The sequence below is a fragment of the Anguilla anguilla genome, chromosome 10 (assembly GCF_013347855.1).
Source record: "Anguilla anguilla isolate fAngAng1 chromosome 10, fAngAng1.pri, whole genome shotgun sequence".
Lineage (NCBI taxonomy): Eukaryota > Metazoa > Chordata > Actinopteri > Anguilliformes > Anguillidae > Anguilla > Anguilla anguilla.
In genome coordinates, this window is record NC_049210.1 from 39675147 (window position 1) to 39702960 (window position 27814).

At 40.0% G+C, this 27814-nt stretch overlaps 3 protein-coding genes across 3 annotated transcripts; all 3 read right to left on the reverse strand.

Annotated features, from left to right (window-relative positions):
- Positions 1-2859: 2859 nt before the first annotated feature.
- LOC118237295 (corticotropin-releasing factor-binding protein-like) lies at positions 2860-9232 on the reverse strand. The gene is made up of 7 exons (XM_035435856.1): positions 9067-9232; positions 8585-8678; positions 7164-7321; positions 6271-6481; positions 5095-5249; positions 3977-4094; positions 2860-3693 (listed from the first exon to the last, which is right to left on the reverse strand). Exons 1-7 carry the CDS (start codon positions 9145-9147, stop codon positions 3539-3541), a joined length of 972 nt encoding a protein of 323 aa, XP_035291747.1. The 5' UTR covers positions 9148-9232; the 3' UTR covers positions 2860-3538.
- A 10326-nt stretch (positions 9233-19558) lies between these two features.
- Positions 19559-22171, reverse strand: LOC118237196 (proteinase-activated receptor 2-like). The gene is made up of 2 exons (XM_035435679.1): positions 21760-22171; positions 19559-21294 (listed from the first exon to the last, which is right to left on the reverse strand). The coding sequence occupies exons 1-2, from the start codon at positions 21833-21835 to the stop codon at positions 20201-20203; spliced, it is 1170 nt and encodes a 389-aa protein (XP_035291570.1). The 5' UTR covers positions 21836-22171; the 3' UTR covers positions 19559-20200.
- Positions 22172-24970: 2799 nt separating this feature from the next.
- On the reverse strand, positions 24971-27773 carry f2r (coagulation factor II (thrombin) receptor). The gene is made up of 2 exons (XM_035380389.1): positions 27440-27773; positions 24971-26907 (listed from the first exon to the last, which is right to left on the reverse strand). Exons 1-2 carry the CDS (start codon positions 27507-27509, stop codon positions 25754-25756), a joined length of 1224 nt encoding a protein of 407 aa, XP_035236280.1. The 5' UTR covers positions 27510-27773; the 3' UTR covers positions 24971-25753.
- Between the last annotated feature and the right edge of the window lie 41 nt (positions 27774-27814).

Below are 27814 nucleotides of genomic sequence, written 5' to 3' on the forward strand. Positions count from 1 at the left end.
AAATGGTACTATAGGGTATTGCCGAAAAAATATAGTAAAAGTCCAGTGTTAAATCTTGTAGAGTATTAGAGATTGTCTGAGAGAGAGAGAGAGAGAGAGAGAGAGAGAGAGAGAGAGAGAGAGAGAGCTCGTATTTCGCCCCATGAAAATAAACACCTTCACCCATTACTCTCACGGGATCTGGGTAAAAGTGAAAAAATGAAAACAATAAAGACAAAATAAATTAAATCAGAAACTGCTTTTCAGCCGACCTCTGCTGCTCTCTCTCTCTCTCTCTCTCTCTCTCTCTCTCTCTCTCTCTCCCTCCCTCCCTCCCTCCCCTGATCTTGGAGGATCCCCGGTCTCAGACGCCTACTGTGGAAAGAATTCACTTTTAAATTCTGGGCTGATTTGTAACACAATACAGGTATGTGTGCCTGCTTAACCAGTAGGCGTGGTCCTCTAATTGCCCTGAATTCCTCCCTCAAACCGAGCCCTGCCACAGGTGGTATTTGCTGTTTCCTCAATCCCACAGTCATCGCTCTGTTCATCAGAGAGCACTCATCTTCACAGACTGGAAGTGAAGCCAACTCGTGCTTGTCATCATGGTTTATGAAAATTAATTTAGGTTCTGTGGTTTGTTTTCTTGTTGTGTGAGAAGACTCAAGATAATTATTATTTTGTATAAATATTGAAGAGATTTTGAAATGAGCTGGGTAGCTTTTATATAAAGCTCATGGTAGATAGCTTTCAGCCCTTACAAAGTGTGACTGAAATGAGGTTTTAGGTATGTGTATTTTAGGTATGTGTATGTGTAGAGGACATGTGTATTTCTTTTTAGATATGATGTCTGCTATCACAAAATTATTGAACATGTTCAGCTTCTGCAGTCACAGAATTATAGTTTTGAAAAAGTGGCTTACACATGCTCCGTCTGCTTTAGCTCAGTGGAATAGCCAAATCCTTGAGAGGTAGCCTACTGATCATGTGGACAGCGATTGCCAAACAAACTGGGCAGCTCTAGGTCTACAGAGCAGTTGTTGCATTAGAGTAACTTCGGGGCGTGTGTTACAGAAAGAGCTGGAACTGGTACAGAAAAGTATCAATGAATAACACCACACCACTAGTGAGTGGGAGCATTGCCAAGGAAATCCATGACCCCTCTACTACATGTCCCCATTAATCATGTACACAATCATAAACAAAAACATCTGAGTACAAGCAATGTGCAATGTGTGTTTGAAACATCCACAGAAAACTTGTTCAGCGACCATTCTAGGAACGTTTACAACCACCCATTAGTTCTCAGAAATCCCATATACAGTTTTGATTCGGCTCTTTCACGATGACAGCAGTCGAGTGTTTACAGCGATAATTTTACTCGTGTGTATTCAAGCGGCGATCGGGATGTTTCGCGCCTGTCGGCCAGCGATAAACAGTCGAGACTAGCCATGCTGTGTAACTGATTTTACAGTTTGCTTATGCAGTCTCTGCCAGACAAAGGAGATAAGGAGCGCAAACAGGAACACCCAGGCAGCTGGCGAGGGGGGTGGTGGGGGGTTTGCACAGTAAACGTCCTCAACTGATAACAGGAGATATGGGAGCTAAGCTGAGCAACAAAATAAGGAAAGTAGACGGCTTACTGTGTTTAATGTCTGTTACCCCCAACAGCTCATCCCCAAACCTTGTTTTAACATTTTAATTTGCAAGAAAAAGAACAATGGGCAGCCAAACATACAGCCAAAATCATGACAGTCTGTCTTCTTTATTTTCTCAAGAAGACTGAAAATCACATTTCCTGGAGGAGGGGGGGGGGCGGGGGGGGGGGGGGGGGGGGGGGGGGGGGGGAGAAAAAAGCATACGATTGCTTAATCGAGTAAGCATGTGTGAAGTGATTTGAGATTAATTTCATTCAAAAGAAGGATCAAAAGGAAACAAGTCTCAAAAGATGTCAGAGAAAATATCTGTAAAAGCGCTAGGATTCGAGCACTAATCCCATTAGCGAAATTATTTTTAGCGATAAACGATAGCATTTTCAACCACTGAAGAAATCCAGAGTCTCGGGCTCAATAAGGTCAATAACCTGTTTCACGTGATTATATCTGCGGGAGCGTTGCGTGTTCGCCTGTGGATTCAGCTTGTCGGCCACACCACGGCTGTATGCACAGCAGATGCGTGCATGGAAATCCCGGGGAGATTCATTAACACTGGAACTGATTCGATTACGCGCCCATTCCACCCACCGAGCCTCTCGTTAAGCCACGGCTCAAAAAGATTTGTGTCTTTCGCTCACGACGTTGCATTTCAAATGCTGGGAATGGCAGCTACAAAACGACCACTGTCTGTCAAGACCTCCTGCAGTGGCCTGGTCTTCTGCCATCCATTTTGTTTGGATTTTCCTCACGTACGTTCATTTTTTTTTTAAATCAATGCCTTATGGCCCCACGGTATCCTCATATTGTGCAAAAAAACGATGAAATTAGACAAAAAATGGGAACATAGGAAGAAAAGTAGTTAATTTTATTTATAGAATGTTCCCCATTTTCTGTTGGACGAACATTACCGAATCAGTTTAACCAGAGATTAGTTTTTTTGTTGCCAGCTTGATAGGCATTTCTGTTTAACTGCCGTTTTCACAGCAAATTGTGTGTGAGTGGTAGACATTTCTTTACAAGAAATAAAGCAGAAATGAACAGTGTAATGGACTGAGGGAATAGACACCCTCAAGACATATTAGTTCGGTGTGCCAACAGCCAGGGGATTCAATAAAGTGTTTCTCATTGTGTTGGCCAGAGGATTATAAACACTAAAATATTCAGAATGAATCATAGCAACACTGCTTTCATAAACAATTGTTTTCCACAGATTATCAGCTTTCAGTGATGTTGACATGCAGCCCATTTTTATTACAAATACATTTAATACATTTAATACAAATAAATACATAGGTAACATACTGCATTTCCCTTCCCTTCATTCATACAAACAGAAAGGTATGAAGCACACATGCACATTTATTGAACTTCTCAGACAAAAAATATATATATTTTACGTGACAAAATAAATACTTTGAATTTGAATTTCATTTTCAGTTATCCCCATCCATTGATTGTTTAAGTACTGTAGATATATATTGTGGGTTTAGTTGGACCTGTGCTTTAAAGTCAAAGTACACTGTTTTTCATAGTGGTTGAATCAGGTTTAACTTTAAAATGTATATATTCCAGAATACTTAGCAACTTCAAATACAACTTAATATACGGTGCTTTAATAATGAATAAACATTAATATTTTTATTTCATTTGCATAATTCTGAGATGCCATTAAAATGAAAAGAAATAATAGCCAAGGACATTATTCGTATAAGCCTGGCAAAGATCAAACAAAAAAGATTAAATTACACAGTATCTGTTCTGAGGAGAGGGGATTTTAAATGCGTAATTGCATCTAAATTTCTAACAAAAATGACGTCACAACAACAACGGGAATTCTTTCTGCTTCATTCACCTGGCTGTGTGGAATTCAGCAACTGTTTTCTTGCAGCAAATGATTCTGGGACTCATTCAATGAAACAGAAATCCTCCACATCGTTTCCTTTGAGCTTCTGTAGTTCGTGGTGGTCCAGTGGGCGGTACTGGAAAGTGACGCGGTTGATGAATTTCCCGCTGGAAACCAGCCTCATGACGGCGTTATCGCATCCGACCTTCAGCTGGGCTGCAAGTACACAGAGACGCATGCGGAATGAGGACCAAAAGGTGGCGTCAAAACAGTGACTCAGCTAGCTTCGAACCAAGGGCAGTTTCGAACTGAACATTAGAAACTGATACGGGCGAAGAAGCTATGAGAAATGCATGTACTTGGGTTTGACACAGAAAGCTCAACACTCATGAGTTTAACCCATGGGTGTGGTAAATATCCACGCAAATGTGTTGTGATGTTGGTGTCTGGTGATTAAAATTTTTTTTCGGTTTAATCCAGCAGCTGCCATTATACCCACCAGGCCCTTTTAGGGAATAGCAGATATCGGCCACGGGAAACATCTTAGCGGTGTCCACGCCGTTCCCGCCCAGGAGCTCCACGAAGTCCCCCGTCCCGCCACACCCAGGGACTGACCGCTGGAGAGAGAGGGGGCAACAGGTATAATCCAAACTGCACTGGAGGAACATAAACTATCCATAGAATCCGACAGCACTGAAGAATTCCATTCTGCTACAGAGAGTCTCTGTTATACTACCCCATGACAAATCAAAGCCTTCTCATCAAGTTCACTGCGATTTCTGTCACATCCCTTGAGGACTGTCTTATGAGTATCCAAATCTTCAACAAGATGCTCCTTTCACAAAGGATTAATAGCAAAGTGCTGTCCAAGATATGTTAAGTCCAGATCAGCATTTGATCAACAGCTCAAACTTAATGAGGAGCGTGGCTAGGACAAGATAAATACGTAGTGGTTTGATTAGCACAACATGTTCTCTTTTATTTATTTGAATGGCTTTGCTCAATTCATTTATCTAATATTCTCTTATCTTGGGTTTATAAAAGGAGTAATTATACTTGAAAGGAGTAATTATATACAAATAACGTGAAAGTGTTTCCAAGTACCATTTGGAAAGTTGAGTGCTTTCACAATAAATCATTGTGGTAACAACTGTACTGTGGGCAAGTAACAAGCTACTCAATCTGATATATGATACACTTACACTGTCCTCTCACTATAACATGTCATTTTATCTTCCACAACAAGGCCCAAGATCTGAATGCATGAATTCCTTCCCAAAAGTCCTACTGCTTAACCACTGCTATCTCACTGTAAAGCTGCTGTTTCATGGTGGTGGCACAAGATTCCCAGTGTTGAATGAACTCTAAAAGAGTTTATAGGAGTCCAGTGGGGATCCACAAATACTCTATTAGAGTTTAAAGTTCTATATCACAGTTGATTTCACATTGAACATGCTGCTGTGTTGAGTGATGTCTATCTCCGCAATGCCCTTCCTTAGTCAGAACCCCAGTTTATGACTAACTCAATATCAGTCTGATCCTTTCCGGAGCAGATGCAGACCGCCAATGATCCATCTCGGAAATGAGCACTACTGGCTAATCCCCGCTGATCCTGACCTTCACTGGTGCGTCATTGGAACCCAGCCGCCCCAAGCTCAGCTCCTCGATCTGGATTTCCACCGGATATATGATGGAGAAGCTGCAGTTGGTGCGCTGGTGAGGGATCACCATCGTGAAGCTGCCTTCCCGGGTCTGAGAGATGATGTTGCAGGCTGGTGAAAGGCAGGCGTGAAGGTAAGTCATCACACTGCGGCTACGCGCTAATATTATTTAACCCTTTAAAGGTGTAAGATCACAAACATATGATTGGAATGTTCTTACAATTAGAATTGAACATTCTAATGCTGATGTCACAATCACTACTGGTGATTGAAAACAATGGAGTTCTAGAATGCTGACTGACTGAATTTTAAAGAAACATTCCAAAAAACCTACTCTTGAAAGGGTTAAAATCTTATCAGTAGTTTACAATGCTAAGCAGTTATATACACCCTTTATATTGCGTGTACTGTGTATTTGAGTTGCTCACACAGCAGGGAACACTGCAAGACACACCTGACTAATTCAGACCAAGTGCTTTGACATAATGTTTTGTACACTGCGCCCCATTCAAGTATTTTAATGCAAAAATTGCACTAACCAGCTTCCCTCATATCAATGAAGGGTGACTGGAGTGCATTTTCTACATTCCCTGCTTAAAGGGAAATGGTGTAATCACCTTCCTCTTGAGCTTTGAAAAAAACTGCTCAGTTAATTGTAGCGTTTGGTTAATGTGTTATGTACTGTAATCTGCATGGCACTGCTTTTAACTGTATCAGGGATACATTTCAGGCATAAGTGGGGCCCAGCATTCAATTCCCAATAACTCAAGAAAAAATACCCCTCTCTAGAGAATGTAAAAGAACATGTCGTTAAAGAACACACAGTGAAAGAACAAACTGCATTTTTGGAATTCCTGAACGTAACACTGACGTTCTCCAGACCTGCCCGGTAAAATGCCCAGTGTTAATTCAACTCTGAGAGAGTACATACTGTATGAGTCAAACTGGGACCATATATACTCTGTCAGAATTGATTTAACACAGAACCTTTTACTGTGTGTAGAATGGTGAGAGTGAATCCAATAAATGTAATGAAGGAACACAACGAGTTGGCCCTAAATGACACATGGCTCAAAAGAGTGAATTGGTTCAAATGATTCAGACTACATGCCCTCAGTGGCAGCTGACTCACGGAAGGGGTTGATGAGTTTCCTCACAGTGATGGTAAAGCCGCTCTCTGGGCTATGGACGCGGAAGAAGATCATGGCGACGTTCTGCGACGAGCGGACGACCCTCCTGGGCATGCCCGTGTCGCAGTAGTCCACGTATCGCTCGGGCAGAGGGAGGGGGTGGTCCTCGTTGCTGGGGAACTTCTCCCCTTTCAGGAACCACCCATCAAACACCTGCGACGCAGATACAAGAAAAACCTCTCTCAAGTCCATACCAACCGCCTGGCAAGTTGTCCTTAACTTATTTACCATTTACCGTGACCCATTACTGTCAACGGCAGCATGTGCTTTCAGTTAGTCGAAATTATGTATAAACTGCAATGCGGTTAGATTAAATACAGGCCATACCCACTTACTGACAAAATTACTACTGACAAAGTAAACCCTCCTACAGCTAGCTGAGCCTCCTCAATTGTGAAAGGAATACATTTCATATTCCTAATAACAACGGGGAGCGAAGGGGGATCGAAGACACAGCCTGATCTCTGATAGCCACTGCAGCTGATGAGGAGTCAGTATATACAACAGGTACGGGGACAGATTATACCGGAATAGTAGGTGCTTCCTGTGGCCTTGCACCTGCACTCATGATGAAATGTGCCCACAGCCAATGATATGAATTATGTGGTAATGCTATTAAAAACGATATTAATGCTGTGATAATGATATTATGAATAATCTTAAGAATGTGATAACGCCATTAATAATGATATTCATAAAGTGATAGTGATAGTAATAATGATATTGATAATGTGATAACGCTCTTTTCTGATGGCGTAACCCCGGTGACCGCCGCTGAATCCTGCTGTAATATAAGGGGCGCTGGCGCGGAGGCGCCACGGTGATGGCGGTGTACCTTGAGGAAGTCCCCTCTGCGGCAGTCGATATCCACGGCGCTGAACTCCACGCTGATGACCTCGCCGGGCTCGGCGATGAAGTAGGCGGCGCAGTTGAGCTGCGGCCGGTCGGTGCTGAAGATGAACTGGCCCTCCACGCTCAGCATGTCCAGGCATCCTGAGACGAGAGACAGGGGGCGTCTTACATCAGGTCATCACTGCTGAGACACACACATGCATGTGTGCATGCGCATGCATATACACACACATGCATGTGCATGCACATACACACACATGCATGTGCATGCACATGCACACATACACATGCATGTGCATGCACATAAACACACACGCATTCATACATATACATACACATACACACACGCACACATATACACACACACGCATGAGCATGCACACATACACTCTTACCTGAACTGAACACGGCCACACATCCACAGTGTACATTCAACACTAACAGTGTTTTATGAGATCAGAAAGATGTATGCTAACCTTATAAAATGTACTCTTTAAGAGTGCACTTACATAGATTTTTTTCTGTATCTGCACACACAGATGCACATGCATGCACACACACACCCACACACACAAGATGGTGATACAACTGAAGCAAATGAACACACTTTCTCGTATGCATTTTGTCAGAGAATTATACACAGGCACGTATTGCGTATAAAGCATTAGAGTACCACCACACAGTAATGTGCAAAAATGTGTTTCTGCCTTTAGATAACAGTACTCTGTTAGAAATGTAAATGAGAATTTTACACTGTCTTTCACATTAAGACAGTGATGCAATTACATTCTTATGTTAGCATTGCATTATAGCTGATCAATCTTTGACATCCAATTATACTACGTCTGATTCATGTAATGCCACAGTACCATTGATTTCATGTGTCTCTTAACATGTTTTACGTACCTCATTTCGCCCATGGGCACGTTGCCAATTTTCATTACTAAATTCAGAGACGTCTAAAGACATTTTGAGATACTGTACATCAGCCTACACTTACTTCATCGGCCAATCACGTGGCATACAACAGCAAGCAACATTAGTTTTATTTGATGCTTACATATTCTAATGAATTCGTTAGAATAATTGAAACACAGCTCTTCTGTAACGTCTGCAGAGCGATTTCATCTCTATTATCAATTCAATTTTTCCACCAAATGTATCATATTTACGTTGACAAGCACGGCTGTGGGTTTCCAGGTTTCTACGTGACAGCTATTCTGTACTGTACCTAGACCTCCAATCATTTATTGAACAGAAATGGTGATATTGTCATTATGTTTGTTATGCACTAATTACTTAAATGTGTGGTGGAAATACTCCAAAGTATGCTTAGCATACCGTTGTATACTCTACATCCTGAGATGACAGACAGGCTGTCTATAAGTGAAATTATATACTTACGTAGCGGTCGACGGTAAATAAAATCTGTTGATGATTCTCTCTTGACTTCCGAATTAAGAAGCGAAAATAATCCCTCTGCAGTAACTTCATTTTCCTGAAAGAAAACATTTAAAATTGGTCAAGCTTCCATGCTTCGCTGTGGCACTCGCTGAACGAAAGAGATCAGCATGTAATGTGCGGCTTTATATTCCAGAAATAGCAGGTAATGCCTGGCTTTATCTCCCAGAGATAGCATGTAATGTGCGGTTTATGAGGTTGAGGCCATGGACTTTAAGTCACTTGGGTAATAGTGAACTCCGGACACAAAAGGTAGCCACCACAACATTTCAATGACGACTTCTAATTAAGTATTTCATGACTCTGACGAACTCGATTCATGCAAAGGCGCACATTTAAGTGATTTACAAGAAATTAGCTGTAGTTTCTTGGATGGTAAAGTATCACGGAACTAAAATAAAGGAATATGGTTCGATCATTCTTACCTGTAGGTATCTGCCCTCTCCCTTAAGAGCCGAGAGCATGAGAAGAAGGCAATACAACTGAACTCTGAAATTCACAGACATGGCACCTCTCCTTACAGCGCGCAACAAGCAAGTGTACAGATGCGGATAACACAACGCCCCTTTTATAGAATCCGGGATTTATTAAATAAAAAAAAAAATAAAATGTATTGATATGACTGTAGTTATTATTAGCAAACCCTTGAAAATGACGTCGGTTTGACAAAGAGTTCACGATTCAGTAAACAAGAAAATTGTCGTATTTTATGAAGGCATGCCATTATGAAGTAGGCTACTGAGTACAAGTTCTCGGGGCCAAACACGTCGAGTGCTTCACTTTCTCGGTCAATTAATGGGAAAAGATTATTTAATGAAGTAAATGCAGTAATGTTTCAAACCAACAAACTGTGATCTAAGTGGTTCAAGCACAATTTTAAAATACTGACTTGGTCTTCTTATGTTATAAATAGCCTGCAGACATATAAGAGGTAATATAAAATATGAACATGAAATATGAATATGAAGTGAACATTAGTTATATGGATCGCACATGGAAGAACAATATACCAAACTAATTGAACTGCTTTCGAGCAAAGAATAAGATGTCATTGTGAAGAATAACAAAATATGGAGGAATGTTGACAGATGTATTAAAATAGCAATTGTTCCACCAAACAAAGTTTCAGGGCTGCTTTCCTTGTAATTTGGTCATCATAGCAATGTTTGATTTGAATTTACATTTTGCGTTTCTTAGGCTTAGGTTATTAATTGATATCGTAAACACTTATGACAGATTGATACATGCAATTTCTTTCAGCTGTGAAGATATTAATCTTGCATTATGTTCCATCCAATTGTGTATTCACAATGGCTTGGTTTGTTTAAGCGCAATCTGGATGACCTTCAACTATTCTATTAAATTTGGCTTTAGTCATAACCAGCACGTTCATGTGAATCTCATTTTGCAGGAACACAAAATAAACATTTCTGATGGAAGCCTCTAAGAAGCGCATTGAATGCGGCTCCCCTTAATCAGTTTAAGGTGGCCCATGCTGGTTTGAATGTCTTTTTTCTGTCATTTGGACATTTTACATGAGAGCATGCGAGCATGCAATATGGTTTCCCGGGGCTGCTCTTGCAGTAAGCCTAATCATAGTGGATCTTATGGAACAGAATGTACAATGCAGTGTTCAAAACATACAATTGCTCATTTATATCCATTGCAAAGTCACTGGTAACAACAACCATGTGAATTTCCAAAACACTTTTTTAAAAACCCCCACTGTCAATTCTCCTTTCAGTCCTTCAGCTTCACCCCATTAGTCCCGAATGTGATGCAACCTTTCTAACGCATTGAGTAATGAAAAGCTTGGTATGTGTCAACATCAAATATTATACAAAGGTACTGGTGAACCACATTCAATGGTATAACAAATCCATAGATGTATAATTGATGTTGGGGTCGGAGAATTACCTTTCATCTGTGACATATTGCATTGAATTCAAGTGAACAGAAATAAGTCATAAACAAGGTGGAAATCACATGACTGGTCTCTGAGATCATTGTGTGTATATTTAGAACAACATATACCAGTTCCTTAGGCCCCGTACTATATTTTAGCAACATGTTTGTAGGGAAACATTTTCAGCTGTTAAACAGTGAGTGTCTAGACCACACACAACATAGGCTCCCCAAACAGATCCCCTGTGACTGCCATAACATCTGGATTTTCCACCACTTGAAGTAAATTTCCTCCAGTATTTTCTATTGGGATGCCAAATGTGTGTGGAACATGTGGATAATCAATTTATGTAAAACAAAACAAAGTAACCCTTGTTTTGAGGTCATTTTGACCATGTTGCATAAGTGCAGCATTGGGACTCAACAGTAGCACCAGCCGTGTGTATATTAGCGGGTGATAGGCTCACTATAACGGTACGCAAGAAATGATGTCTGCTAATGTACTGTAATCAGTATTGTGTTAGGATGTCGAAGGGTGACCGACAAGAATGATACTGTAGTATTGGCCCTTGATTCTACAAGAGTTCCTGTGAATATCTTTCAATTGTGTCACTAGTGTGTTCAGTTGGTGGGTGACCAAGCACTAGACCCCCCCTTCCCCCTAACCGCCACCCCCCCCCCCCCCCCCCCCAATAAAGTGTCATAGCCCTATGGCCCTACACTCCTCATGTGCTTCAAGGAATATCTTCTGATTCGATGTTGTCACCATTCGATGTTTAGAAAAATAGCATCACATGTACACTCATGCATGCATGTGCATACATTCAAGGGAGCGTAGAAAACACAGCAACAGACACTGTCCAGCGAAGACCACGTAAGGACATTGCAAACACTGCAGTAAGAGTGCTCTACCTGGGAAGAAAATGTCTATGTAGTGCTTGAGTCACAATTCTTTCCATTGAAATTTGACTTCATTCATTCACTGACTTCAGAACTGGCTTTCTCAGTCAATGTCTGAAGCTATCATTGTTTCTTTTGTCTTCATGTATTTGTATTTTTAGCTATAGGGAAAATGCTAAGAACACAATGTTATTAAAAAGGCTCTTAGAGTTAATTACCAGTGCTTCCTGCACCGACTATCCAATTCTTTAGAATTCCCTTGCCATTTATTTGTGTAATTCATTTCTTTATTAATCATTCTTTTATATGAACTTTTTTTTCTGCTATGACGCAAATGGGAGGTTTGAACTATGGTTTGTAGGCTAATCGCAGGCTTTCCGGGCTTCTAACTCTAACAGAAAAACACACAAATACAGCATTTGTCTCAGTATCTTAGAGGCTGTCTAAATACAGCCTTGCTGAATTCATAATGTACATCAGGCAGTTGCAATTCATTCAGATACAGACAGATACATACATTACCTGTATTATTTAGTTGTTTATACCTTCAAGCGATGCAGGACCGCTTTAATATTATCATTAATATGATAATTGACATTTCTGTTCATCTATACATCCATCTCCTCATGCCTTACTTCATTAATTCCTGAGGCCAACAAATTGTCATTGTCAAACAGTATCTTAAAAACAATTATTTAAAATTCTACACTGCATACACAAACACAGTTCTGAAGTATGATCCCCTCAGTAGAATCATTAACATATATACTGTAATTCCGTGTAAATCAGATTAAATTATTTCCATAGTCTTTGCCAAGTATATAAAGTACGTATAATAATTTATGGGTGGTATTGACATCTTTGCTTGGTGTTGACAGTTGGCAGTTACACTGGAGACTCTGGAAAGGGCTTTGGTGGCCTGAAAAGCTCTGGGTGCCCACTGCTAGTTTTGTTTCAGAGATATCTATAAACCAGAAGCTGATTTATAGGTTGAACTGGAGTCCATCCAACAAATGACACAAGCAGATTAGACAATGATCTCCTGATTCAACTAAGTCACTGACATATCATTGAAGGTTTACACTTTGAGCCTAAGACCTAGAAAAAATATCACAGATGTTCCTTTGAAGAGGCCCTTCCTCTGAGAATGCGCATCATCAGGATTGATGAGTTGAGATGTATTTCTCTGTAATGATGACACAAGGGTTCTTTCCTTTTCCGGTTGAGGACATGTTAGCAGATAGCATCCGCCTGATGCATATACTTGGCAGTGTGATCAAATGTTATGTTTTAATAAATGGCAACAGCTGTCTTGTTTTAGAGCAATGCACACAAATGGGCAAAATGTTGCATTATAGAGTGATTTAGTTTTAATGCAGCGAAGACTTATATAACAGGGTGATAAATCTCATTAGCCACTCGGTTAGCGAAGCTTGCTCTGGTGAACCTAAAATAACGCTGATGGGAACAGTCTACATTCTGCCTGCAGCTATACCGCATTAATCACACCCGAATCTACTGTAACAAACGTCTGCACTCAAAGGTGCCATACTGTAATTACGCCATTCTACATTTCATTCACTTCCTTCCGTTTCCGTTCCTTTGTCTTTCTCTGCGCATTTCCATTCATTATAAATGACGCGGTCCCTCTATCAAATATTGCGCTTGCCATTCTAGGAATTACACGTCTTTGCCTCTCGCTACCACAAATATATGCTGGTTATAGTTTTGTATAGAGGCTGAAATTACTATGACTCATAAACAATTCAGTCGCAGCGTTTTCAGTACTTAGGGCTGCATGTTTTGCTAGGTGAAAATGATCATGATCATACGGAGGTCAAATCAGTGAAAATATGTAGAAGACAAAGAACACCATGGGAGCCCAAGGATTGCATTTTAAGGGGTGCATATGAGCTTTGTTAATTTAAATCTCCATCTGGCCCAGTGCTGGGTGGCATTATTTGCCCTATTTGGAATGGGTATTCTCATTCTTTGGCTGCATGTTGATGCCAAGGGAACACTAGAACCAAAACCTTGACCTTTTCCATTCTGGGTATAGGAGTGAAGATCCAGCTTGAAAATGTCAGTTTCATCACAGGGGCAAGGCCTGGCTTTTTCAGGGGTCTTGAAGTCTGTTCTTATCAGGAACAGAGATATAGATGCAGAGAACAGAACAAAGGAGAGATTTTGAAAATGTTGGTGTGCCAGGCCAGTCGGTGTGCCGGGACCCACTAGCCACCCGATCATCCCGGTTCTGATTGGCTCAGTGTGAACAGGATGTCCACCCCACAGTCAACATCCTATAGGACAGTTTATGGGTCTCCCCATAAGCATCAACATTCGGTGGGCTAATTAGCCCTGTAGTTGTCTGAGACATGCACATAAGACATTTGGCAGAGCTGAGGGCTCAGGCACTGTCTCTGATGAAAAGATAGTGAGTACTGTTAAATTGCAATGTATAACTCTTGCACAACAGAATGAACATATTTGCTTTAAATGCAAGGTGTTGTTGTGGATTTACCCCTGAATGTTACACTTATTTCCATTTACAGCAATTAAATTCACATTAGATTCGGACTCCAGCATTTAAGGTAAATGCATGCGCCGAGTCTCCAAACATTTATTTCCTTAAAAAATAAACAATCTATCACAGATGTTCACGCTAGTCCTCTACTGACTTGGCCAGCTATTTCTCTCAGTCCTGGCTCAACAGTCACAGATTTCAACAAGTCTTTAAAAACTGAATTTTTTTTTCTGAAGTCATCATGCTTATGAGTAGCACATTTCTGGAGCATCACACTGGTACATAGCCAGGGGAAATTTTAAATTAGCATCCGTAGGAATGTAATGGCGCTGAGAGTTGTGAAATCATTTTTACTTAAGGCCACATGGAAAACTGATTTAAGTTTTAATATGCGTGTGGAATTCGGATTACAAATATGCAACTGAGACGGAAAGACATTTTTATGTTGTTGACTTGGGAATGAGACAAAAATAAAAATAAGATGCTAATTTGAACCCTTGCCCTTGCAATAAATCCGGGATTCATCAATTTAGCATGCTTTTTTTCAGGTCTTGATTTTTCAAGGCTAAATTGTTAAAATTCTCGTTCAGTGTGGTGGAAGTGTTTAAAATCATAATTTGTAATCAGAGACAGTAACATATACCCCTAGGGTTCAATCAAAACCTCAAAGTTGTCTTAAGGGAAAATTATTCATCCATCCATCCATCCATCATCTATACACGCTTATCCTGAGCAGGGTCGTGTGTGTGTGGGGGGGGAGGGTTTCTGGAGCCTATCCCAGCGTGCATTGGGCGAGATCATTACACACATGGTGCATCACATGTTATTCCAGCACTAGAATACAATGAAATAAATGCTGGATTTTATCAGAAACTGCAAGCTCCCAATGGGATGGGGGGCTGGGGAGCATTGAACATTTATCGAGTTGCAGCCAGTTCTTCCTATTAAGAGTCTGTTTTCTTTCAACTATTTAAAAATAATCATTTTGAATGCACAAAATGCACAGACAGGTCCTTAAGGCACTGTTTTAACAAATGCTACTTTGTTTCAACTGCGGTCCAGGCCTGTTCTATATAAAACTGGACAACAAGTCATATTTGTATATTGTATGCACTGTTCTACAGTTTCCTTGTGTACGAGCATGTGCAAAATGAATAAATGTAAATGTGTACGCACACTTTCTGTGCCTTGGTCAATGGTCACCGTTGTTCAGTGAATTGTGCAGCACTATTAGGTCCAGCTTTCAAACCTTCATTCATAAAACTCCATACGTAATAATTTTTTTAACCAAGTATATATATGTTTCTAATATATATTTTGATAAATTGAATGTTGTTTCAGCTTTAATAGTCATATGACTCAAGTTTCTCTAGAGTGTCATCCTTTAGTGCATTGGGTCTGTTCTATTACACTGGGCCATATTGCTCAAGCTTAGCCAGTCCTGATTGCTCACTCTGTTACTTTTCTGCCTCCTGGTGTTGAAACCTGCCATTACAAACTGGACGGGAAAATTCAACATGTACAGTAGATGCTGATTTTGTGGTCCACTACACAAAGGTTCAGATACAGTATGACTTAGTAAATGAAAACAAAATGCAAATTAAAAGATGAAGATCCAAAAAATCCACCATAGTTCAGCAATCACAAAAAGCTACCAAGGCTTCCTGTTTAAAAAAAATATATATATATATTTTTGACCATTAAGGGATTGATTACACTTATCCAGAGTCATTCTTTACCATGACACAACCCCCATCTGTACAGCTGCATATTTACTGAAGTAGGTCAGACATATGACATGTTTTCTAAAGCATATGAGCAGGGCCCCATATAGGAACTGCACCTGTAACTTCAGAATTGGAATTCCACTTCTCTAACCATTACGCTGCTCTGCTGCCCCGACCTGTTATTACTGACAATGGTGCCTGAACTATAAAGTAGGTCCTGTACTTAAATTTGTGTTTTATCCACTGATTTACCAAACAAATTTATCAAAGCTATTTGCAAGTTACCACTGATCACTGTTCTGTATTAATGTGACCATTTTAAATATATACATTTTATTAGTTAATGCATTCACGTCTAACTACACAACTTAACCAATTAGAGGTAAAGCGTCAAACTAACACTGGCTTTCAAAATGAGAAACTACATGGTATTTTGTTGTCTTTACCAGTAGATGGCAGGACAACTTTACAATGCATTGATTAAATCAAAGATTTTATCATTGAAGAGTTATTTTCTGCCATTTCAATAAAAATGCAGCTTTAAAATTATAATGATTTGATGAAAGCTTACTACGCATACCGATATTATTTAATATTTTAATGTATTTGTAGCTTTTATTCAGTTTTTAAATACTCCCCCAACTACTATAGACAACACGGTGTCTGTTGCAGTCCATGTCTCAGTGTAGACCATACGTCATAGTGTAATAAGTTGTCAAAATAAATCAGCTTTCATAGATAGTATTTGAAAGAAATCCTTCACATCCCCCACCCATTATAATGTGTAGTAGTATTATTTGACCCCTATATCGGGTTTGTCTTTACAGTATACCCCCCGAGGGTACTGAAGACAATACAAAGCCATTAGGAAAAAAGATGCAAGTTAAATTCTCACACTGGAACACAGAGATTTAAACAAATGCTGATTTTAATTTAAAATGTCTATTGTTGTTTATTTAAATACCCATCTTATTCAGAAGCTCTTCTTATTTCTTCTTACTGTTATTCCTCAAATGTAGGTGAGAGATTAGAAGAGAGATCAGAAAAACTAGTTTCAGGTAGTCAGTGCCACTATCACGACCATCACAAAAATACAGTGGCCTGGATTTAATTAACATTTATCTTTTTATCTTTATGCTGTTTGGTGAGTTCAGCAATCACTGCAATAAACTCACTACACTGGGTTTCTGAAAAAAACAATTTTTAAGTCAAAGTTGATGAAATTGATTGATTGTCTGTGTGATAAGCTGCCTAAGTTCATCACAGTTTGGAGATGGAATGTGCTAACTTGAGAAGCTCATTCTCAGTTCCTGTTTAAAGCTGAGAACACAAGAACATTATTAGCTTAACAGTAAGCAGTGAAATGAAGCGTGTTCGGTGAGCCCCCTAGCTTGGTATTGCGGTTGTTTGTTGGCAGTTATTTCCACTCACATATACATGAAGCAGGGTACATTTCGTCTTTACAGTCAAGGTACAAAGAGGTAGAAACCTGCTCAACTGGCTCAGCAGCATTCAGAATGGAGAGACTTGGGAAACAACACCAGCACAAACTGCTGTTAAATGAGAGCTAGCCCAGCACAAGCAGAAGACACCCCTCGTGTTCAGCCCACACTGTCCGCCATTTTATAGATATGATGACAGATTAAACAAACTTAGTGCAATTGATTGCTGCTGCATGTTTGTTTTCAGCCTGTCCTTGGTTTAATTGCACCTTATCTGCATTTGCATTTACGTTCACAGGCGTGGGAAAGGTGCTTCACAATGGCGACCCCCCCTCCCCCACGCTAGTGTATTGACTTTCAGCTTCAATGGCCAACTATACTCCAGTTAGTCCTTTGTCCTTTACAAAGACAGGCATTTCAGTAATCTCCAGCGTCTCACCTTCAGACATAAACCAGGGTGCATGGGGGAAGGGAGATAAGTGGCAGACCAATTTTTCTAGCGTGTACCTTTTCAAAGGAGGGGTGCATTATTACAACAATTTACATAGCCCCATCTGTGCATACCTGATGATGTGTTCGTCTGTTAGTATTTTCACATACAGTACAGAACCCAAGGGAAGCAAAGTCATTACAAATTACATAAATTTGCACTTAAAGAGTAGTGCCCTCATTCAAGATCGGACTCTGAAGAAAGTTTCTAAAACTTCTATGGAATTCCACCGTTCAGAGAAATGCATTTCAGCCGAAATGCTAAAACTAGCTCAACAGTTTTTTAATGCTGTTATTTAACCTGCAATTTGTTCCTTCAAAACATTAGCTAACTTGTCTATTTGTTTATCAATACGTGAGATCCAAGAAACACGTGAATATATGACATAGCTTAAGATAACAGCAGCATGCCCTTTTTTGATATACCTGTAAAAAATGTGTGATTTATTTATTCTGTATTCAAAGTACAGATAAAGATAAGATACACGTGGGTCAAATTAAACTTGCAGAGCCTCTTTAAAATCACTTCCAGCTATGTGAAAATGGAAGTCGCAGAGCCTCTTTAAAATCGCTTCCAGCTATGTGAAAATGGAAGTCGCAATAATTCCTCCAGATTACTTAATCTGCTTAAACAAGGTGTAACTACAACATGGAATCACACCATTACATAATCAACACAGCACGTAATTGATGGTGGAGAATAAACTTGTTCTATGTGAAGTGTATTTTAGTCTCCAGTCCATCTCGTTTAATCTTTAATAGTAAACGCTGAAAATTATTTTTAGGCGTTCCTTTGGAAATTTAGGGTGGGGTAAAAGGTGACATTTGACCTCCTCCCTTAAGCAACAAATAGTTGGAATTTCAAACATCACACAGGGGGAATTTTCACTTATGCAAGATAGAAAACTGGCTTGGTGTAAACTGAACTTAGTTCACACACTTTGTCAGGTTCACTTATTATAGCCAGTTACATCCTGACTGAATTTTGCCACAACCACATTGCAGGCCAGAGATTATTTTTGCATTTCCTGTGTCTGAGTGCAAAAGTGCTTGAACTGTAGGTTTAGGCTTACTGTTAAGAGTGCTTGTGGCAGGCCTGAACTGCCTCTAGGTTTGAAGTTTAACTTACTGTATTTAGTTTTTAAAAACCATCATTTTCACTTCAGTAATTATCATTCAGCTCACCTTACACAAGCCAAGGTTGTGACCTCATCATTAAACTGTACACAGTCTCCACTACTTCTGCTCAGTGGGATGGAGAAGTGAAATCAACAGCAATCACCTCCATTATTGTACATAAATGGATGCATTCAAATAACAGTTGGAAAAATGTAATCAATTAAGGTGATATTCCTAAAACCTTCTGAGCATGAAATATTGTTAAATCGAGGAGCTAATGTTGGAGATCATTTTTTAAATCATTTTCTTCACTTGTAAAGTCCCTGCAGACATCATCCAGACAGTATTCGCGGTGCACAAGAGGTATCCCTGATGAAAAAGCCCAGAGGCTTTTCCATATAAGGTATTGTCATCTGTCGAAATTCGGTCAACCATAAAGGCTCGTGACAAGTTGGGTCATGCCAGAGTGATGCGAAACTTACTCAGCCTAGAAACCTAAATTCCACAACAGATACCAAGTACTGTATGAGCCAAGAACATGGAGATACTGCCAGGACTGAAACAGAAACAATGACCTAGGTGGATATGTGTCACATGTTATTGAATATCAAGAGACATTTTTTTTTACATGTCCATGGTCTACAGGCGATACGTTTTCCAAAAAAAAAAACTAGTTAAAAATAGCAACTTGAGATTGGCATTAGTGAGTCATATTACGACAAACATAAATAAGAGTGGCTTTATCCAAGCGACTGTTCTAGTTATTAAATGACAATGGTGCCATTGTCATTACAGCGAGTTTCAGAAGGTATTTGTATCACAGATCATTTTATTGAAAAATACTATATTTTTAGCTTGATAATCATTCAAATGTTAAACAGATTCTAAACTTTGAATAATGTTAAAAACATAATTAAAATACTGACATTGTATACACAAAATATAGAATTATAAAATACAAACAAATGAAAACAAATTAAAAGTCAAGTGTACATTATATCAATGTTAATTTCTTCAGGACAGAGAATACCAGGTGTCAAATGATGTAATTTAGGTGCATTGTAACAGCTTGAAACTTGGCTATAGCTAAAAGCAACAAGCTGGAAAGTTCTGAGAGTGGCAGGCTTTAACTGGAATTGAACTAAAATTCCAAGTAAAACAAACCACAGTTCTGAAGGTGTGTAAAATAACAGCATTACGACACTGGTTTTTCCACCCACTGTCACATTTATCAGTCAAAACAAACCTGAAAAACAGACCATACAGGTAGCCACCATTTTATGTTGTTTTTTCATTTTTCCCTCTGCGGTGTTCGTGCTGAGTTTAAAATATCCTTCCATACACACGTTTCCACCAGACAAGAAACAACCTACATGGCCTCCCTGATTCTGCGTGTCAGTGTCTCTGTGGGCTTAAACTGAACTCCCTGAGTCTCAGGTTCCCGTCCCTACTATCAGCAGGTGCTGGTCTGGGTGGTACCGCTGGACGACGTGTAGACGTCGCTCTTCTTGGAGTACTTCATGGAGCTGAAGGAGACCCTCATCCTCTCGACAGTCCTGCTACTCCTGCACAGCAGGGTGTTTTTCACGTTGTCTCTGAAGTCCTCGGACACATAGTAATAGATGAGGGGGTCCAGGCAGCTGTTGAGGCTGGCCAGGCAGAGCGTGACGATGTAAAAGGCGTAGCCGTTGTTCATCACCCCGTTCTTCAGCAGGGAGTAGTGGATCAGCAGCATGATGTTGCTGGGGACAAAGCAGACCAGGAAGGTCACCAGAACCGTGATGATCAGGAGGACGGCCTTGCGGCGGTTCTTGGTGGTGCTTTCGTCCATCATGGAGTCCCCCAGTGTCCGGAGGAGGCAGACGTAGGCCACGATGATCACCACAGTGGGGATGAGGAACACGAACACCCACATGAAGGTGAAGTAGAAGAAAGGGTACTTCACATCGGAAAAGGGGTTTTCGAGATCGGTGATGATGTTGACGTCATGGCAGGTAGTGATGCCCAGGTCCTTAATCTTTGCCGTCTGTTCATAGAGGTACAAAGGGATGGTGGTCAGCCAGATGAAGACCCAGATGGCGATGGAAATGCCTGTGGCAATCTTATTGTTCTTCCTCTGATGGGACAAGGGGTGGGCGATGGCCCAGTATCTCTGAACACTCAAGCAGGCGATAAAGAGGATGGAACAGTACATGTTAGCATAGAAAAATCCCACCAACACCTTGCAGAGCGCTTCTCCAAAAATCCAATCATTCCCATTGAAATGGTAGGCTATCTTTAGTGGAATCCATATGACAAAGAGCAGATCCGAGAGGGCAAGGTTGGCCATGTAGATGGCTGCTGGGTGCTTCTTCTTGGTTCGGAAAAGGAAGACCCAAATGGCCATGCCGTTGAGGGGTAAACTGATAGCAACCACGATGATGTAGATAATAGGGAGGAAGACAGTGGTCAGCCTGCCCTGAAGGGTTTCAGCGGTCACCTTGTCCACTTCAACGCTGTCTGATTTTTTATCCTTCACTCCTATAAATCCTCGTCCTTTACCCGGTACTGAAACTAACAAACAACATGTCATGAGCTAGACAGAAGATACGTTTACACTCTCTCACAGTCAACACGCTTATCTGAGCACTGCTAACCAAACAAACATTCTACAAATTCAATGGACTGCATGGCAACATGAGCTCTTACACAGCGGTCTACTGAGTACAACCTGTACAACTTTATGGAGTTATGAACTTCAACCATTTTGCATTAAACGTAAAGAGTACCATCATCTAGTTTAAAGCATTATGATGACCTACATAATATATATTCTTAAGCTCTTAGTCAGATCTGGAAAGTATTACAAGAACTCGATGTTCGTACTGTAGTAAAATACGTTACTCGTTATTCAAGAATCAGAATTGTAAAAAATTATTCATTTACTCTCAAGAACGTCGAACAACGTCAGATTTAAAGGTGACCCCATCAAATTCCCAAACAAATAGTAACACAGCGTATAGTAGAACTTACCTTGCGCACTTATAATTTGCACAGACAGCAGGAAAATAATTAATTTAAATTTACGTGTTGAATCCATGGCAAACATAGTTGTATACTCCACCGAAGCTACCTTCAAATGTCCGACTAGGTGTTGCGTAAAGCCTTTTGTTGATGAGCCTCAGATTTTCTTCCTTATCGAAACTCGAGGGCACACCCTTCACCATAAAAGGTAGAAACCCGGTTACCTGCGCAACGTCACGTTTACATATGTACCTCAGTTGCAAGACTCATATTTCGAAAATGCTTAATAATAACTCGTGCAGGTTTTATGTACAAATTGCATTCTGTATAATTCCAGGTCCGGTCCTAGTAACAATGAGATGTTTGATTCTTCTGAACGCTTTTAAGCAAATCTCAGGTCTTTCAAGTCTCTCACTTGTGCTTTTGAACACGATAGGCCAATCTAGTAGTTTCGTTTTGAAAGCTAAGGAATCAAATGTACACACGTCTACGTAATCTGCAATTACAAATGTTATCGGTCACCATCTACATTATTAAATCCCAAATAAAAGCATCAGTGGAAAATGTCAAACCTTTAAAATAAACAGTACGCTACCTTTCAGTAAACAAACAATAATAATGAAAACATTAAATAATCAGAGAGATTCGTTATAAATTGCGACTAATTATATTTTACACTAATATATGGTTTTGATTACAATTAATTTATTTTATTTAAATATTGCAATTGGAATTCGATATTATAAAGGGAAATAAAATTTAGCTGTATGTTAAATTGAGCATTTATTGAACCTGATGTTTGCCATGTACTCAAACTGGAGATACAATCTAAGCATAGGATGCATTAACATATGAACACCGCTAGAGGTCAACATTACTTTATTGTTACAACATTCAAAGGGTTATTATCTACGTACAGTTTTACTCCGCTAACGCTAAAGTGGTTCTCAAATTCGGTCCTGGGTTACCACTGTGTATACTGGTCTTCATCCCAAGCACAATTGCAATCTCAGAATTGTAGCAAGCTGTTAATTTTTCTTGATTACGTCTTTCTCGTATAGAGAGATTTTTTACTTTCTTAAATCACATTATGTTAAGTCACATCAATATGCTCCTAATTTGCGAAAGTATGAACACAAAAAACTAACCATTTGGTAGCTAATGTAAACTTCAGATAAAGCACATGATATTGAGCCAAACCTGCATTGTGTCAATACGTTTAAGGGAAAAATTACGAATGAACATAAACACATATGTTCAACAGCCTCCTGCTTTCCCTCAGTCTTTAATTTGATCAGTTAAAAAAAAACTGTTACCTCTTTTTATGTAACTGTTTGCAACATAGCAAGCACATATAAGCACAATGTGGACATGGGACATCATTCTTCGTAGCATGCATTACTATTTCTATTTCTAGAGGGTAAATAATCCCTCTAAACATGTAAACCACCCAATTAAGAAAAATTAACAGCCTGTTAAAATTCTGGAATTGCACTTGAGTTTTGAACAAAAACCAGCGTCCACAATGGCACCCCAGGACCGAGTTTGAGAAACACTGCAAATTATTCATTGTGAGTTATTAATTATTGGAAACAGTCTGGCTGAGTAGCAGAAAAGCGTTATGAGAGTGTTTGGTTTTTATCTACATCAGTGCTTCCCAACCCTGTCACTGGAGATATACTGTCTTATATGTTTTAATTTTAACCCAAACAAAGCACACCTCATTCAATGGCTAGAGATCTCATTGAGGTGCTAATTAGTAGAATCAGGTGTGCCAAATTAGAGTTGAAATGAAAACCTACACAATGGCAGATCTCAAAATCCTCCATCTCGAGGTTGGTGAGTCATAACCCAATGTGAGTTCTTGGTAAGTTTTCAATGTAATGTAATGTGAATAACATTGAGGATGTACTTCATGTTTATAATAATAATAATAATAATAATAATAATAATAATATATTTTTTATTGACTATGTTTGCAGATAATTGGACATATACAGCCCCATGTCGGGCACCAAATGTAACAATATTCTTATTATATATATTATAGAAAAAAAACGTAACAGCCGCTTTTAAACAATATAAAGATGAAGTTGTGAATATACATATATTTACCCTTAAAAAAATATTTTCCACTCCAGATATTAAGTGGAGAGAGGGCCCTGCATGTCCTGAGCAGTAATCTCTTTCCCTGTTGCTTGGCTATGTGCTTGTGAGTCTTTCCAAGACTCCACACACAGAATTTCCTCCTGGTTTTATGATTTGCAGGTATTAGTGTTGGATACAAGCAAACTGCGTGGCAGAGGGGGTCTGAATGGGAAATTCAGTAAGGAAAAGTTAACATTTTCAAAACTAAAACACTGCCAAAGTGTTTTTGTACTCTAGCAATATCATTCTCAGAGTCATGGAAATCCACACTGTTATTTTTGATAACACTTTTCAATAAGGTCCAATTAACTAACATGATATAACGCATCAACTAACCTGAACAAAGAATTAACTAATCTATTAAAGCATTTGTTAACATGAAATCATGCACCATTTTCTTCATGTTAACGTCATTCAAGTATCATTTGTTTGGTCATCATAAGCAATGTTTCATATACAAACAGGAAACAGTTAAGGAAGTATTTCCTAACATTAACAAATTGTTGACTAATGTGACACTTGCACGAATACCACATAGTTTTCTATCTCCTATTCTACCTTTGCAAATGGCTTAGTTAACACAAATAAATGTAAATAGACTGGTTAATGCCCTTTTCAGTTTAGTTAATGCATTAACTCCTGTTAGTTAATGGAACCTTAATGTAAAGTGTTGCCTTCTTTTTCCCCTGAGTTAAGTTTGACTGACTATTTCACTATTGCCATGTGTTCTCCCCTCTATCCACTAAAATAAGCTGTGTATATCAATTTATATTGCACAAGTAGTATGTGTGATGTGATTGTGATAAGAGTAACAAGTACTTTACGTTAAGGTACTTTCAAAACAAGCTGTAATCAGGTTATTATAACTGGCAAAAAATAAGAGGACAGGAACATTTATCAGAAAGCTGGAATATTTTATTTACTTGAAGCAGAAGAGTCTCATTTCTATTTTTCCCTTTAAGATAGAAATGTGAAATATAATGTAATGATTCTGTGCATGTCAGAAAAAGATACTGGATAATATTGGGTAATTGGTGTTTGTAAATCCTTAAAATCAAGGAAAACAAATGGCAATCTTTTAAAAATTTATTTCAAAGTTAGAACTATTACATAATCTTATACCACATAATAAGTAGTAGAAATTATTTTCAATTTTCACAGAATGATTGAACATTGCATTTTAATATTGCAAGCAAGCTGGCCATAAGCTAAACAACAGATGAAATGAGATATTCATATTTGTAACTTGTAGTGAAACCAAATAATGCTTGTAACAGGCCAACACTGACTGAAAATGAAATATTCAGCTAACAACCAAGGTTGTTACAGAATTAGTTAAGCAGGCCAGCCTAGCCTATATATTTTGTATTTAAAAGCACTATTTTAAATCCATGATTAATACTGGCAAGTAAATGTGAGAATACAAAATATTGAGGGTAACCAGACCCAAAAATAACACTGATAATATACATACTAACTACTCTTATATAATAAGCAAAACATGGCAATCCTTCATTATGTAGGCTATTGTGCATCACGTATTGTGACTGAGTAGTTTTACATAACAGCAGTCTAATAGGCCTAGCATTTAGCCAGCATATTAAAATGGCACTCCTGTCTCACCCAGGCCACCCTATGTAGGCTGTTCATTGAACTAGAAGCTATAAAAGTAAATGCAAATGGAGTGACACTGTCCCATAGCGATGACAGAGAATCTAACATGCTAGCGTTGCAATGTAAACTCATAGTCTAAGAACAGAGCTGATACAAAGCATTGAATAAGTTCCATACTTCAGATTCAGGTCTGGGACGCAGTTAAAAAAAGAAAAATTAGTCAATGAGAGTCTCATCGCGATCAGGCCACCAGTTTTTTGTACTGGCTCCCCATTTCACTCTGGAAAGACTCCATCTTGCTTGTCCGGGTACTGCCCGACTGCGTGCTCCGCTCCATCTGCGGGACGGCCCGACACCGCAGGATCCCGGCCACCTGCTTCTGGCACTGGGACGAGCCGAAATAGTAGAGGAGCGGATCGAGACAGCAGCTCACGGCACCGATGCACATGGACAGCAGGTACGCGACGTAGGATGCGTCGCTGTGCTTGTGCGCGAACTGAACATAGTGCGCCATCAATATGACGTTGGTCGGCGTGAAGCACACCACGAAGACGGCCAACACCACGATCGCCATGGCGACGGCACGCGTCTTCTTGGAGGGGTTGACGGTGCTGACGGCTCTGAGGGCCTGGATGATGCGCAGGTAGCAGACGGTGGTGAAGACGAGGGGGATGAAGAAAAAGACGGAGCAGAAGATGGGGAAGAAGTAGAGGTAGTAGCCCCGCAGCTGGCTGATGTCCAGCACATCGTGGCAGGTGGAGATGCCCAGGTCGGGCAAGTGGATGAGCTGCTCGGACAGGAGGATGGGCGTCACCCCGGCGACCGCGAGCATCCACATGGCCCCGCAGACCGCCACCGCACTCTGCGAGCTGCGCCAGCTCAGCGACTGGATGGGGTAGACCACGGCCAGGTAGCGGTCCACACTGATGCACATCATGAGGAGGATGGAGCAGTACATGTTGCAGTAGAATGCGGAGGTGACCACACGGCACATCCCCGACCCAAACACCCAGTCGCTGCCATTTAAGTGGTAAGATATCCTGAAGGGGAGCAACAGCACGAACAGCAGGTCGGCCACAGCCAGATTTAGCATGTAGATCGCCGCCGGTTTTTTGGGCCTTATCTTATTTACGAACATGAATAACGCTGCGCCATTGAGCGGCACGCTGATGATAAAGATCAGGATGTACACTGTGGGGATGAATGCGGTCACCAGAGAGCCGGTCAGATATGCGGAGGCCTCTTTAGAGACGTAATAGTGCTTAACTCCTGGTGACTTGTGGTCTTTCGTGGAATCCGGGCTGAACCCGGATCCGCTACCTTCCTGCACATCCAAGTAGTCAATCGGCTCATCGGTCACCATCCGGAAAAATCCAGAAAAAGTCCTGAGACTTCCTGTAGCGAAGACGGCATAGAGGATTAGTCAAACAAGACACAATTATTAAGGACTTCTAACTTTTTTAAATATGGTTTTAAATAATTTCGGAAAACAGGTTACTAATTTTGTCCAAAATCACTTGAGGGTAATTTAAAGGAATAACAGTGACTTAATCTCTATAGGCTAGCCTACAGTACTTGCACTGTTTTCATGAACGCCACAAACAAGCAGAACACCGGACTTTGGAAGCAAGCGTCAAGTGTGTTACTCCATCTGGGTGCATGTCCAATAACCTAGTGTTAGACTTGTACTCTGGAACAGTGACATGCGTAAAATAGTCGTATGGTCAACAGGCGAGTTTCTGTTTTAGCTGATTATGATAAGATGTAAGTACAACAGAAATCCAGTATTCAGTATCTACTTTCAGTATTGTTATCTATAATACTTTATTTTAGCTGCAATAATGACTCCAGGAGTTATTATACAAATAATCAACCATAATTGCGATATTCCAGACAATTAATTAAAAGCTTCTGTTCGGAAACTTACCATTGAATGATGTAGCAGCAGCTGGGTACAGTCCAAGCAACGCCAACGCGATAATTGCTTTTGAAATCATGGTAGTTACAGGCCAAAGTACACCCTTTCAAAACTTCCTTTTAGTATATATCAGTCACCAAATAGGTAATATGAGAGATTCGGAAACTTTAATTTGCAGTTGAACTGACACGAAAAACAAGGATCTCCTCTGCCCCGAATTGTAACTGCTCACTTTGCCATACCGCCCAATTGTCAACGCCCACGCTGTGAGTAATGCGCGAGCAGCGGGCTGCGCGTATCTTTTCAGTGATGTCAGCAGCAGAGTTTTTGGTTTTATCAGACGCACAACTTGAGTAAAAGCTGTGTCCGCTGTCTATTGCGGCT